This window comes from Ochotona princeps, chromosome 4 (genome assembly GCF_030435755.1).
Source record: "Ochotona princeps isolate mOchPri1 chromosome 4, mOchPri1.hap1, whole genome shotgun sequence".
Taxonomy (NCBI): domain Eukaryota; kingdom Metazoa; phylum Chordata; class Mammalia; order Lagomorpha; family Ochotonidae; genus Ochotona; species Ochotona princeps.
Window position 1 is genome coordinate 75,459,576 of NC_080835.1, and position 15,582 is coordinate 75,475,157.

Here is a 15,582-nt window from a genome sequence, read left to right on the forward strand (position 1 = left end):
ACCCCCGCCCCCGGGGTTAGGTTAGAATGCAGTTTCTGAGTCAGTAGGTGTGGGCAGACCTGAGAATCTGTCTTTGGTACAGGCATCACATGTCGAGGAGCCCACTTGTGGTTGACAAAGGCTGTTCAGAAATATAAGAAACATGAGAAAAATAACCTCCCTGGGATTTCAGGCTGGGATCATCACAGCCCTGCAGCAAGGTGGTGATCAGGCAAGGCAACGAGCTAGGCGCTTAAAGCATTTTCTCCCACAAAATTCTCATTGCTGGACAAAAGAGCTCTTTTAAGAATTTTGGGTCCTAAGATAGTTAAATCACTTGCCCAGACTTAGAAACCCAATGAATTGCACAGTTGAGTAATTCACCTTCCAGCCCTAGCCCTTTCTTCTATCGCCATACATAGCAGGCAACCAGGAGTTGCTTCTAAAAGCTAACGGGCAAGGGGGCAAGGTCAGAGTGCAACCCGGACCCAGGGCACCTAGAGCTGAGTCCTAATATTTCCACTTGCAATATTCCAGGACAATATCCCTAATTCCTCTGCACCTCAGTTTTATCAGCTGTGAAATGGGAATGATAATACTGGGGCTGTTATGAAAGCCCTGTTGAATGAGATTTCACTAGATATATGAGAAGCTCTCCTCATAATAACCCCAGCGATCTTGATAACCCTGGTTTAGTCTCACTCTGTCAGTCTATTCAGTATAGACAATGAAAATACAGCAGGGAACGGAACAAGCTCCCTGCTGCCCGGGGGCTGGCATGCTGCGATCCTAGAATCCCATCCAAAGCACTTAGCTACTCAGTGCTTGGTAATTGGTAAAACCCTCCACAAACACCAAATAAGCTCATTTTCTACTTATTAAAATTTGCCCCCCAACTTCATACAGCCTGAATTTTTGTTTTAAAAACATTGTTTTTGCTTTTTCACCAGAATTTATCACTATTTATTTTCACAGGAAAGTGAACAGCTTTCCTGACAATACACTACTCAGTAACCCTAATGATGCAGAAGAGGAACTGTCTCCACCCTGGGCCTTTGCACACATCTGACGCTCTGTTCAGCCTTTCCAGGGATGCATGGACTGCAATCTAAACACTAGACATGAACACTTGCCTCACTAAATGTGTACTTGAATATACAAGAATCTTATTATTTTTTACTGACTGCAGATTTTTGTTTTAATCATTTATTTGCAAGGCAAAGTGACATATCTTCCTTCCATTTGATGTTTGACTCCCCAGCTATTAGCTGGGAACTCAGTCTGGGTATCCTAGGTGGGTGGCACGGAACCAACGACGCAAGCCTTCAACTGCTGCCTCCCTCCTAGGCTGTGCATGAACGGCAAGCTAGAGCTGAGAGCAGAACCAGGGCTTGAACCCAGGCACTCCAATACGGGATCTAGATATCCTAAATAGCATCTTCACTGCTGCTTAACTGCCCTCCACCCCCTGCCATAGATTAATTTAAATGACTATATAGTAATTGGCTCAAGTGGAGGGATTTTGACTGGTTTTGCACATGAACTTCAGAAAGGTAAATTTGGAGCAGTGAGAGGCCCTTTGGGCAGCATGGGGACAAATATCTTGGGTAGGTGAGGATGGGGAGCAGGAAGGAGTAAAAGAAACTCAGGCTTCGGCTGTGTCACAACGTGGCCAGGTCCAGTCTCGGTGGTCAGAAGGTCGGGTTAGCTGAAGTGGGGAGGAGGCTCACAGAGAAGAGCCGAGCAGCAGAGACGCAGGGAAGAGGTGGAAAGCACACAGCGCCTGGCTGCCTTGCTGTCAGCCATGAGTTCTGCAAAAATGGATGAGCAGGGAGGGCAGGAGTGGGGTCTCCTGAGATCAAGTGCTGGGGATCCACAGGCAGACTTCATCTCCAGGGACCCTCCCTGCCAGCCCCCCACCCAAAATAACCCAGCAGGACTGAGAATCTTGCTGTATCCATGTAGGCTGCAGGTCCCAGGAGTCCAGCATGAGGCTGTAGGGACACTAGAGAGAAACCAGGGGCAAAGGCTTAGCAAGGGGCTTTCTCCCTTGGACCTGAAACCTGCTGCCATACCCAGAGCCTGCCCAGCCCAGCGGTGCCTGCCAGCCCCTGCAGAATGCCAGTCTGCCATTGCCGCTTTATGGCCTCTGCCAAATGAAGCACAAACTTAACTACATCACCTCCCCGGCAGGATGAGGGAGGGGTCCGGGGGGCTTCGTGCTGCGCTCCTTCAGCCCCCTAATCTAATCACTGGTGTGGGTCATTTCAATTACGGCCGCCGCAGTGAGGTGGGAGGCGTGGCTGCTCGTAAAAGCCCCTCCCGCTGTGGCTCAGCTGCCTGTGAAGCTCTTGCAGGTAGATAACTCAGGGCTGAGCGGTTCTGACTGCTGAGATGGGGCTGAGCTTGGGGACAGGACAAGGTATACTGAGCTGGGCACAGAGACCACTGAGGTGGGCACAGCTAGGGCTGCAGCCTCTGGAAGCAGCCCAGGAGCTGGGGTCTCTGTCCTAGGCTGACCACCTGCCAGCCCACCTCTGACATCTCCTAGCAGTTTCAGAGGGTAAAAATCCAAGCTTGCTGTACTCGTGCTGACCTTGTCTTCAGGTGTATAATTAGATCCTGAGAAATGGAAAGACCTGAGGCAGCCTGAATTTCATCAGAGCGGTGCGATGCTGGCTGCCCCATTCTGGGATGTGTTCTTCCATTTGTCTCGTTTCTAACCCAGCCAGAAGAGTCAGGCCAGGACAGACGTGTGGTGTCCAACAGGACAGTTAAGAGGCCAGAAGTTCAACTTCCCTCCACTGTCAAGGCTCCCGGGACAAGTGGTCCCACCGCAGGTGGCAGAAGTTAGGAGTAGGGAGAGTGTATACTTGGGGAGCAAAGGGAAAGGCTCTGCCGCCTGATTATTTGGGACCCAAAAGGCTGCAGGGGCTCTGGGAGGTCATTAAGAAGTAGTCAAATTTGTCTTGAGTGGTAATGATGAGCCAAAAGCTACCTAGCCAGGCTAGAGACTGTGTATACTTAACCCTATTGGAAACATTGGTGCCGTCCTCAGAACTGGAGCTGCAGGTGCTTGGTGAATGCTGAAATTACCTTAGATTCTGGGAAGCAGCATATGGCGAGAGCATTCACAGCTGGGAGAATCCCATTTTGTTCTCTTCCTCAGTTTCTTCCCTTGGTGAAACAAGAATCATGAAATAAGTGTTTGAAAGGATTAAGCCAGAGCTGCTCCTATAAGGGCTGCTGGCACCTTGTGTTCCTTCCACGGCCAAGGCCACTGTCCTAGCAAGAAGTGTCATCGAGTGGATGTGTCCGTAGCACGGCAGTGTGGGGAGGCAGACCTGACCCTGGGACTCAGAATGAGTTGCTGGGCCCGCTATGTGGTCAGGGTGACCCAACACTGGGCAGAGAGCGCCTGCCCTGGAGTTGGTTTAGGCTTCACCTCTACTGGGGAGAGCCTGAGCCCAGCACTTGATTGTGGGAGAAGGAGCTGGAAAGCTGAGCCCACAGCAAGGATCCAAGACTGGGACCTACCTGATGACAGCAGGTGGATCTTATCTTTGGTGATAAGTCATTTACTTTTCAAAGTGTTGGTCAATATGCTGTTTTGTTTGGATTCTCACAACTCCAGTGATTTGGATAGGGTAAACTCCAACAGTCCCAATGTCAAATAAGATAAAGAGAAGTCAGAGGGGCTTAGCTGCATGCCGCGTAGCTAGAGAAGGATGGAGCCAGAACCCAGGTCAGGACTCCTGTGTTTTAATCTGGTGCTTTCTCCAAGGCAGAAGTGGAGACCCCATGGCAGGCTTTTTCCTGTTTTCCTCCTCCATGAACTAGGAGAGCAAGCAGAGAAGGCCAGAATTAATAGAGGCCAGCACAGAGCATCAGAGTGAGCCAGCGGGGGAGGCCACTGTTGGAAGAGGGAAGGGAGGAAGGAAACAGGTGAAGTTTACATGGACACTTCCTGTCGGCAAACTTCTTATGCTCCTCATTTCATTAACAGCAGCGGTGGAATTTCATGGACAATTGGTGTTGAGCACTAACTGGGAGGTAATGAGAGAGGGATGATGCAGATAAAGGCTGTTTGAATTTAAATTCTTTTTCTTCTGAGAGGATGGGGGGAGCATGTGTTTTTTAAAAGGCAATTTTAGTACTGGAGAAAGCTTCCAGCAAACAGCTTTGGACTTTTGTGTCCCCATTCGGCAACCGAATATGATTACAACCCCACGGCCTTTTCTGCTACTAATCTTCCTCCGGACGACTGCCCAGATTGGGCCTAGGGGTACGTCCAGGGCCTGGGTGTCTGATCATCGATTTTGTCCCTCAGACGGTGTGTCCACCATCAACAGTGAGTTCAAGTGGGGTGCTCTGTGGTAGATACTAGAATCAACACAAGCAAATCAGTACGGGCCAGGGCTTAGCCCGGGGATAAAATAGAGAAACCAGGTTAATGGTGCTAGGAGTGTGTGGCCTGCTTGATAAATCACACGTGCACACACACATGCACATGTGTGCATCGATATAAGAGAGGCCACAAGGCATTCCAAAGGAAAACAGTATAAGGCAATGTAAGATAGAGACGTTGAAGAGAGCCATGGGGGAGATCCGGTGAGAAATACAGAGGGAGGATGTTATTTGGGACAGCGTTCTGTAACAGAGTTGACACACAGATTGGTGAAGCAAAAGAGGAATGGATGGAACAGAAGTAGAAGCTTAGATGCAAATAAGCTTCTGAGGAGGATGGCTTGGCTGGAGTGAAGACTACAGTGTGAAACAATGAAAAGCAAAGAAAGGCAAATGTTAAGGAAGGGTATTTTAGGCGAGGAACATTGGATTTTTATATTAGGATTCGGGTGCCAGGTGACCAGGGCTCTGCTGTTCTGGCCTAGTGGCTGTGTGCACAGGTGGGCAGTGAGTGAGAGACCACTGAAACTGTGGGGATAATTTTACATGTCAACTTGCTAGGCCCCAGTACTTAAATATTGGGGCAAATATTCTTTTAGATGTTTCTAGGAAGGCACTTTTAGATGAAATGAAAATTTAAATAAGTAGATCTTGAATAGAACCGATAACTTCCATCATGTCGGCAGACCTTTTCCAGTTGGTTTTTTTTTTTTTTAAAAAGATTTATTTTATTTTTATTACAAAGTCAGATATACTGAGAGGAGGAGAGATAGAGAGGAAGTGGAGCCACCGGGATTAGAATCAGCGGCCATATGGGATCAAGGCGAGGACCTTAGCCACTAGGCCACGCTGCCGAGCCCCTTCCAGTTGGTTTTGACCTTAATAGAAGAAGAATGACCTTCCTGGAAGAAGAGGGGACTCTGCCAGCAGTGAATCACCTTCAGACTCTGTCTGCAGCTCCTCCCTGGGTCTCCACGCTGCTCACTCGTGACTCTGCAAGTAACAAACCTCCACAGTGATATGAATGTTAGTGATTTGTGTCCTGAAAAAACTGCATAGGTTGACCAAAAGAATGCTCCTTGAAAGAAGGAATGAAGGTTAAATAGGGTCTTTATGGGTGGTCCTTCACCCAATACGATTGGTGTCCTTGTAAGAAGAGGAAGACTGGGCATAGACATGTGCACACACACAGAAAAGGCCACGAGACGCCTCATCAGAAAGTCAGCAATAGGCAAGCCAAGGAGAGAGATTTCAGAAGAAACTAACTCTGCCTGCACTTTGACCTTAAACTTCCAGCCCCCTAAACTGGTTTTTAAAAAATCTTGGTTTAAGCCACCCAATGTGCAGTATTTAAATGTGGTAGCCCTGGACGGCTAGTGCAAAGACATTCGATCTTAAATCCCTTGAACTCAAGGACCATGGGTTGTGTGCCTTACCCAGGGTGTGTGCTCATTGAAATTTGTGCCAGATTCTTCCCTGAAGTCTTGGTACCTGGATTTGCTCCAGCAAAGTTGCACTGCTGGGGAGGCCCCAGAGGGAGATGGAGGCAGTGGGCTTGGCTAGATAACTGGAAACAAGAGCTTCCAAAAGGTGTGGGCTGGTGGAGATTTTTGTGTTCTGGTTGGGACAAGGCTGACTGTGAGATCAAATCTAATGAAGACTGATATGTGACTGATCTGTTTGTCCCCTCTGGTGTGCCTAACAATGTCTAGGACTTAATCAGCACTCAGTAAAGATTGTGTTGAGTAAATGACAAAGGAAAGACTCAAAGATGCAGTAATCTTATACCTAAAAAATTTTTTTGTTTATTTAATTGAAAGAGTTACACAGAGAGAGAGATGCAGAACTGCCTGATTTCCACAACAGCCGGTGCTGGATCAGACTGAAGCCAGGATCCTGTGTCTCCAAATACCTGGCTTGTCTTCTGCTTTTCCATAAGCAGGGAGCTGAATCAGAAGCGGAGCAGCCGTGACTCAATCAGTGCTCATATGGGATACCATCATCACAGGCATGGCAGTGGGTCTAAGCCATAATGCAACCCCCTACACTTAAAAAAAAAGAAGCTGTCTAAACATACATGTATGCACATATAAGCCTGGAAGTTTCCTGAAAGGAATTGCAAAGGACAACTACTTTGGGGGAAATGTACTGGGATATAAAGGAAGGCTATGTTTTCTTGTGTAGCTTGTACTGTTTAGACAGTTTCATCATGAATGTATTGCCCCTAGGTCTGCTGGATGCTATACTAAGCCTTAGTGAAAAGAAGCAATGGGGAGAGGACTTCCAAATCCACCATTCCTTCTCCTTCAGTGCCCTCAACAAGAACAATTCTAGCACGTGAAGGAGACGAGCCCATTACAGCCATCACAAACCACTCCACAGTGCCCAGAGGGAACCCAGGGTGATGGTGTACAGCCCCAGCACAGCAAAGTAGCTCCAGAAGAGCAGCTGGTCAAAGCGGTAGAGGAGGGCCAGCCACTCAGCCTCCTGCTGGTCCACCTGGTCCTGACTCCGAAGGGAGTTGTGGATGAACTGGAGCTGTAGCCAGACTTCATTCAGGGTCCCTGCCTGGGCCTGCTGGTCTTGCCAAGTTGAGGATCCTGCGGGACAGAGGAAACATACCCTCAGGTGAGCCCAGGAGCTCCCAAGGCCCCCCTGGAATTTTCCATTGAAGCGGCTAGATGCATCCAGCAGAACTGGGCACTGGCTTGTGTTTGAGGTGGGATCCCACTCCATTGCCAACTTAGGAGAGGCAGGGCTGAACTGAAGGGAATCTGGGAGAACAAGTCAGAGCTCTATTATGTAAGTTGGCTGTGTGGGAGCTAGATCCAACTAGGAGATTTTTCTGAGCTTCCTGAGTCAACTTTAGCTGACTCTGAGCTTTACTTTTCACGTTGAACAACTAGAACTATAATACATACAAGCTCAATGTATGTGTATGTATGTATATGCGTGTGTGCACATGCATGTGCCCAGACCAGTACTGGAATCAATTATTTGGTTAAATAGTTGAAATGGGAAAACTTTAAAAAGAGAGGGGGCTGGTAAATGGGAGGCAGCCTGCAATGTGGAGGCCAAAAAGCAGGTGTTTTAATATTTCATAGAACACAGCCTGGTACCTTAAGAGTGGGGGATCAGTTTTGAGAATGATACAGCATGATACAGCAGTGATCTCATTAATTTTCACAAACCTGTTAGCCCAGCGTGCTGGGCTCTGGGTTCCATTCTGGGTCTGTTAGCCTCGGTGTCCCCTAGAAGGCACAAGAGGGACTGTTCCTGCCCACTGTGCTGCTCATCGTGGAGGAATTTGACCAGCAGGATGGACTTGGATAAGCTGAGGACTAAGAAGGCCATGCAGACGGTGAAGAAGACCCCTGGGAGAAGAGGCAGAGCAGAGAAGGCAGAGTTAGCAGAGGCTCTGATCCTCTTCCTCCTGTAGTTTGCAATGCAGCAGCACATCTTTGGCAGGTGTCACCTAAGATGGGTGTCTGGAAGCCCTGAGGCTGCTTACCAATCAGAGGGGTGCTCCCTGCACTCCGAGGCACTTCATTTGACATGTTGACCCTGAAGACAGTATAGCCCACCAGCACACTGGTCTTGAACACGATCCTCGTGCGGCAGTTGGGTGGCAGATAGAAGCTCCCCAGATCCACAAGCATTAAGAAGATACTTGGAATTAGCAGGCTCACAACATAGACCAATGGACGCCTGCGAATCACCACCTGGCCAGGGACAAGACATCTGTTAGACAGACTCATGACTGGCCAAGTCCATAGTCAGGAACAATCTACAAAGTCCCACTGTTTGCATAATCTGAACATTCTGAGTAGTTGAGGTTTATTTTGTGTTCTACAAAATAGGGGAAAAATCCTTTAAGGCTCAACACAGAACAAACAGTTGTAATAATTATAAGAAACAGTTATTTGCCACTCGCTGTGAGCCAGGCACTAGACTGTTACAAACATACAAGTCAAATAGTTTGTGGGAAATGGAATTAAAAGATTAACTTATTTTTAGTAAAAAAAAAAAAATCTATGTGTTCAAGAGGTCTTCAAAATTTGATGAAAAAAACTATGTGTAAGCATTTCAGAATCTTTCGCACCAAAAATAAACTTACTGTTTTATTCCATGTCCCCAAAAACCTTTTGAAGCATCACATCTGCTTTACCTGTTCAGTTCTCACAGGTCTAAGGGTTGGGCATTGCTGTCTCCATTTCACAAGTGAGGAGACTGAGGCTCAAAGAGGTTGACTTCCTTATCCAAAATTATACAGCCAGTGAGAAACTTTCAAAGCCAAATCCTTTCTTCTTAAAGCACTGACTATGCAATGGATCTGGGATGCTTTCAGTTTGGTCTGTCTTCTTACCTGGAATGCCCTTGATCTTTAACACTTGTGTATCTATCAGAGTCTGGGTAAGAATGAATAGCACATCTAAACTGTGGAATTTCAGGAGAGCTCAATAAAGGGGCTATTTGCGCGGTGTGGGCTGGATGTAGGGCTGCCCTGGTGCTTTGGAGGGTGGGAGGCTGCTCCCACTCAGGCCCAGAGGAGCTGAGGGCTGGGAGTGGAAGACCAGACTGCAAGGCCAGAGAGAGCAGTGCAGTGTCAGTGCAGGCGGCGGGGCAGGTTCTCCTAGGAGTGTGGCCAGCCTGGCGATTGTTTTTGGCTGAACATGGCAAGATAAGCACTGCCTTATCCACCTCCCTCCCTCCCTCCCATCTCCTGCCTCTGTTCTTCCTGTCTCCGTACTTTGTCAGGCCTGACCAGGGATTCCATCTGTATGGAGCAAAAGCTCAGTCTCCAGGAGCAAGAACTGGGGCAAGCAGAGGGCAAGGATCTCTTAGAGGAACACTGCCCTGCTTGGCCTGCACTATGGGGACCAGACACAACTCTCCGGGGTCTCATGAAATCACTATGACTGTCACTTTCTTTATACCTAGCTCCTCTGGGATGGTGATGGGAAACTGCAATAACACATGTTCTGGGCCCAGTGCGGTAGCCTAGTGGCTAAAGTCCTTGCCTTGCATGTGCCAGGATTCCATATGGGTGTTGGTTCAGGTCCTGGCTACCCAATTCCCATCCAGCTCCCTGCTTGTGACCTGGAAAAGCAATAGAAAATGGCCCAAAGCCTTGGGACCCTGCACCCACGTGAGAGACCCAGAAGAAGCTCCTGGTTCCTGGCTTTGGATCAATTCAGCTCCAACGTGGTGGCCACTAGGGGAGTAAACCAGGGGATGGAAAATCTTATTCTTTTTCTCTCTTCTCTGTATATCTGCCTTTCCGATGTAAATTAAAACATAAACAAACAAACAAACAAACAAACACATTCTCTCTTCCCATCTTTCCTAAAGAGAAGCCAGGGAAAGGCAGGGCTGTACTACTCTGTACCCTCACCTTATTGTAACCCTAGGGAGGTGATATCCCCCCAACCATGAGACCAAAATAAGGCCTATTTTATAGTGGGTGTTCAATAGATGTGTACCGGGAAAAAGAACATTCCAGGCCTTTTGCTAGTGGATTTGGAGAAAGAAAGAATCTGGAATCTCCCATTGCTCCAATCGGCCAACAAAGGAATGCTCTCCAGGAGTCAGATGGCATGTGAGGTGCTTTCATGTGTATGATGTGATGTATTTACTCCTCATTACAAACTTGTTAGTAGGTAGTATCTTCTATTTTGTGGATTTTTGATAATAAAGCTCAGGCCCTTGGGCCTAGCACAATGGCTCAATGACTAGGATCCCATATGGGCACTGGTTCGTGTCCTGTCTACTTCACTTCCAATCTAGCTCCCTGCTTGTGGCCTGGGAAAGTAGTAGAGGATGGCCTAAAGCTTTGGGACCCTGCACCTGCATAGTACACCTGGCTGAAGCTTCTGGCTTCGGATCAGCTCAACTCTGGTAGTTGTAGCCACTTGGGAATGAATTAGCAGAAAGAAGATCTTTCTGTATCTCCTCCTTTCTGTATGTCTGACTTTGCAATAAAAATGAATAAATTAAAAAAAAAAAAGCCCTGGCCCCACATATAAGTTGAGTTCCTCATGCCTTCTAGCTTTGAAGCCCGTGTTCTTTCTGACTACAGCATAGCTGCAGCCCTCAATCCCACCAGACCTCAGATCTCCCTGTGGTCCTCTCCTGCTCTGGAAGTATGCCAAGAGAAAGTGCAGAGGCTAATAGAGCAGAGGTTTGGGGCAGGAGTTCAGATATCACCCCACTGAAGAGAGCTGGGGTTCCCCACCTGTCAGGTCTGGGAGTGCATCCCGACTCAGTGGAGCGTAGCAGGCCAGAGCCATTTGGTGGATTGTAGTCTGGCTATTGTCTTCCACATTAAACATAATTGGTTGCAGGTATCTAAACCACAGAGACACTCAGTGCTTTGCAATAATTTGGTTAAAACACATTTCTACCAAAGTGCAGTCAACAAGAAAAACAATAAGAGAATTAACTACCATCAACCTGCACCTCTCTAGCTCCCATCTCAACTGTGACTGAGCCAGTTCTGGTTAAGTTGGGGACAGAGGAAAGGGAGTTAGATAGTCAGGGTCCCCCTGGGGGTTTGTGTTGTGACCTAACAAGGACCGTTGATGATCTTGCCTTTCGGGGTTGGCAGGGATGAGCAAGCCTGCTGTCTCTGGAAGGTGAAAATGGGACATCCTAGATACTCCATGGCAGATATTACAGAAGGGGGGGGGGGCAGAACTCAAGAATACCAAGCTGAAGAACAGGATAATCAGCAACATGGAAGAGCCCAGACTTAGGCCAAGAGAATGGAGTTCCGAGCTTCTCCCATTTCAAGTGTCTCTACGGGCTGATTTCAGCGGCCCTGGGGGAGCAGACAAACTCTTCATGCCTCTGATTTCCACCTTTTTAACAAAACAGTTTATTTGCCAAACATCTTGAGTACATCTAAGATGAACTGGTCTGCTCTTTAAGCTAAGTCCAATGGCTACCACAGGCTGAGATAACTCCTGCACCAGAGGCTTCTGCAGATGCTTCAACACTGGGCCAGAACCACTGACAGGTGGCTGACTGCTCAAGGTCCCTGATTTTTGAGAAAGTACCATTTTATCAGAGTACATGTCCCCAGAGTATCAGGGAAAAAATAGAGCAAGAGCTAAGAGGCTGGGCAGCTGTTGGCTTTATGGGGGATGTAAACTGGGCAGTTACACGTGGCCACACATGGAAAGGCCCCACACTTGGCTTAATGCTCTACTAGTGGCATTTAGAGATTCCTGAAACTTTTTGAACAAGTGGTTGGTATGCACCAAACCCCACAAGCAAAGCAGCTGATCCTGCCAGCAGGCTATTCCTCTAGCAGCTGGGAGCAGAAGACAAGGACACAAGTGAAAGGGTAGACAGAGTTGCTGCGACACAAAGCACTAAACTCTCCTGTACAGATAGGCCCTCCAAAACCACACCAAAAAAAACAAAAACAAAAACAAAAACCCCACCTAACTTTATCATACAGTTTCCAGAAATATTTTCATCTTTTCATTTGATCTTCAGAACCCTTTATTCCTTAAACATGAGCAGGTTGCCAGGCATTAAGTACTGGACTTAGAAGTCCTGTGGGTAGGACAGGACTGCTATGGGATCTGGAGCAGTCTCTGGAAGTTGGCTGCTTCACAATTTTGTGGGCACAGAGCAACTGAGCACCTTAATAGACCAGAGCCTGTTCCTGATTTATACGATTTAGGTAATAAGATTCTAGGCCTTTGGAGTTATTACTTAGATGACATTTTGGACCTAGAATTGACACTGAAATGAGTTAAGACTTTCTGGGGTATTGGGATGCAATGAAGGTATTTCGCTTGTGATGCAACTATGAATTTTATCACGGGAGGAACGGGCATAGGGTAGTAGGCTGGCTGCACTGCGTTAAATAGTAGCCCCCAAGAAATTGTGTCCTTCCTCAGAATGTGGCCCTATTTTGAAATAGGCTCACTGAAGTTGTGAATAAGATGAGATCTTCCTAGAGCAGAGTGGACCCTTTTTCTAATATGGCTGCTGTGCCTAAGAGAGGAAGCTTCCAGAGAGGGCCACAGAAAGATGAAGGCAGAGGATGGAGTGGTGCGTCTAAAAGCCAAGGAATACCAAGGGCCGCCAGCAACTACCAGAGCTGGAAGAGAGCCTGGGAGTAGAACCTCCTTCAGAGGTCCTGAAGGGAACCAAGCCTTAGTTTCAGACTTCCATGCCTCCAGAACTTAGTTTGGAGTACCTCATCATGGAATTTTTGTGAGACCAACACAGGCGGCCCACATAGGAATGCATAGCGGGTAGATGGCAGAGAATGGAGCTGGACTATACTGTGCAGTGGCAAGTTGTGTGTCAGTGTGATAGAGGCAAAGGTACCCTGTTTTTGGAGTCACATTGCCTGGGTGCAAGTCCAGGCTCTATCATCATGCAATATCTGTTAAGTAAGGAGCTGCTGTGTACCTCAATGCACCCACTTCAAGCATGGGGAGGCAAGGACTAGATGAACAAACGCTTTAACATTGTCCCTGGCACACAGAAAATGCTGTTTGTGCTGACAGTCATTAAGTCTCCTACTGGGCAGGTTTTGAGAATGGTGGTGGAGATCAGGAGCCTTGTTTTGTTGATTGTTATGTCCTGTTTACCGTTGAACCTGGTGCTTGATAAAAGCTCAAAAGACGTTCATGGGACAGAGTTGGAGTTGGCTGATAACGCTGCTTTTACCCACAGGTGAGCGCTACCCTACCGAGAGCACTGCTGCGGATCATGTCAAGTTCCTGCTGGGCCTGGGAAGGGCAGGAACGGAATGTCACCAGCTCAGCGAGACACGGCTCCCTACACAACTGGCCCTGCCCACAGCCCATCATTTCCAATGGACTAAAGGAGCTGATGCCTTTAAATTCCAAAGAGAAGCAAAACACTTTAGTTTCAGTCCGTGTTCTCCATTAGACACCCTTCAGGTGTTAGCAATATTATGCCACAATTTCATTATCCATTAAAGCCAGGTAATAATAAGTACACAAAGGTATTTGGAGCCTATTCATGTTAATGAAAGAGATCAATCTAATTCAGAATGTGTGTGTGGAGAGCTCCTTGGAGATGGAATAGGCCCCAAGGTTAGCCTCTAATGGCCTCCTTGGCGGTAGACCCCACGAGTACTCAATTTTGCATGACCGTCTTTATGACATAGTTGGAATTTTGACGCCCAGACTCACACTTCATACAGGAGGCCATTTGCCTCCTCTTCCAAGCCCCTCCCAACATTCCCAGTTCAGAACGAAGGGGAAAGATGCCGTCAGGCGAGTGAGATCCTGTGCTGGAGTGGGAGCTTCTTGGATCTGGACTGTGAGTTATCATGCTAGATTGGCAGAAAGTTGGTGATCCCTATACTGCTTAAGTGACCCTGGAAAGATATATAGAGCTGTAAATCCCCCCTCTCTCTCCTTTGTGTGTGTGTCCATGTACACACTCAGAAGCTTCTATCAAGTATATGAGCTGCAATCAATGGTTATCTCAACAAAAAACACTAATCTACAAAAGAAAAAGAAGAAGAAGAAAAGAAAGGAAAAGTATAAATGAAGCATCTTTCTCCTCCCAAAAAAACCCCCTTTGTATCCTCTGTTACACCCTGCAGGCACCCCAACTCCTGCCTGAATGAGCCTTTTGCTTGGTGGGAAGATGTCTGTGGTTGGGCTCAGCTTAGTCCCCACAGCTGTGCACCCTTTTCCATCCAACATAAATTCCTAAATTTTATCCCTACATTCTCTTACTCCTACTCTCATTGTTACTTTTTTTTTAAAACCCTGCCATACAGAAATCGAATGCTCACCCTGCTGTTTCTGGGAGCCGGCACCTCCGATAATGTATTGCAGGAAGCCTCCCCTCCCATCACTGCTGGATCAGGTCCCAGGCTGCACACAGACATCCTTGTAGGGACAAGTGCCTACGTTCTGGGCCCCCTGTGGAATGCAGCCTGACTCCAAAGCGTCAGCAATGCCCTCAGATAAACAATACGTGTCCCGGAGCCCACAGCTATGATTGCACATTAAGTTGGAACTAACAGGGCATCCGGAGCTTTTGATTAAGTATAAATGGCAGCAGTGCCCATCAGGCCCAGGGCGATGATGTATTTAGAATAGATTGTTGCCTCGCCTGCCTGCCCCACCTGTCCTCAACCTCCTGCTGGGTAGCCTGAACTGAGACTTGGTGAATGATTAGATTAAGATGAGTTGGCCCTTTCCCGTTAGGACACTGGTGAGGCCCATGTTGGAATGGAACTGGACTCTGAATTTCACTTCGCTGGCCAAGAACAATTGAAGGGCATCTGGATACCTGGGATGCTAAATTCAGAGTGGGATGTGTGGGCAGTAAGCTCAGGCACAGTGTATATTGCCGCGATGGGGTTAAGAGAGATGGAGAGCTGTGATAGATGCTGAACCTGTGTCTTTCCAAAGCTGAAGAATTTCTCCCAAGTCTAGTACCCTGCCCTGCCAAGTACATATGATCTGTGACTCTACTTGGGAGTTGTTCTGAAGACCAGGATAGAAGCCACTCAGCTAGACACCCATGTGAGCCACCAGAGCAAAGGGGTTTGGGGAAATGCTCCAAGAAATGAAACGAAGCCAGCCTCCATGCAAACATTAACGGGAAGGAAGAGCAGCAGGGATTCAAGCCAGGTATCGGGACCATGACTTCTAGACTCACGGACCTCCCCTTTGTTAAGCAATCTCTTACCATTTCTTGCTCATCACAGGAAAGCTTCAGGGACTGTTGACAAATTATTATCCAGCGTGAACAGTGGCATGTAACTGTGAATAATAGCTGTTCCATGGAATATGTGTGAGTGTGTGCACATGTGCAGGTTTGTTTACCTGCTCGTCTCCTCCATGCAGTGTAGGTAATGATGTGTGCAGTGCTCTCTGGAGCGCTTGGTAGGTGACTATGTTGCACCTTGCACGTGGTACTCCCTCGCATTTCCTGTTAATGCTCGCCATTATTCGAGCTGCATTAATAATGTTTGTGGGCTGATATCTTTAAAATTAATGAGGTGTTTACTCTTAGCCAAGAAACTCATTGAAATTTTTTTAAACCTTTCTTTTTTTTTCTTCCTTTCCCTCACTTAAAAAAAAAAAAAAAAAAGTGGACAAACAGGCCACAATGCTAGATTTGCTAAAAAACAAGCAACATTCCAGGCCAGTACCAAAACTCCAGTGCTAGGAAGATGTG

The 15,582-nt window shown here is 47.5% G+C and overlaps 1 protein-coding gene across 1 annotated transcript in view; it reads right to left on the reverse strand.

Moving 5' to 3' along the window:
- Positions 1-6,240: 6,240 nt before the first annotated feature.
- The window catches only part of HTR3B (5-hydroxytryptamine receptor 3B), a 36,903-nt gene continuing 27,561 nt past the window's right edge, over positions 6,241-15,582 (reverse strand). Inside the window, exons 7-9 of the mRNA XM_004585083.2 lie at positions 7,898-8,108; positions 7,578-7,760; positions 6,241-6,986 (exon numbers count right to left, since the gene is read on the reverse strand). Coding sequence (XP_004585140.2) covers positions 6,751-6,986; positions 7,578-7,760; positions 7,898-8,108 — 630 coding nt within the window. The 3' untranslated portion in view covers positions 6,241-6,750. The remainder of the gene's footprint in view (positions 6,987-7,577; positions 7,761-7,897; positions 8,109-15,582) is intronic.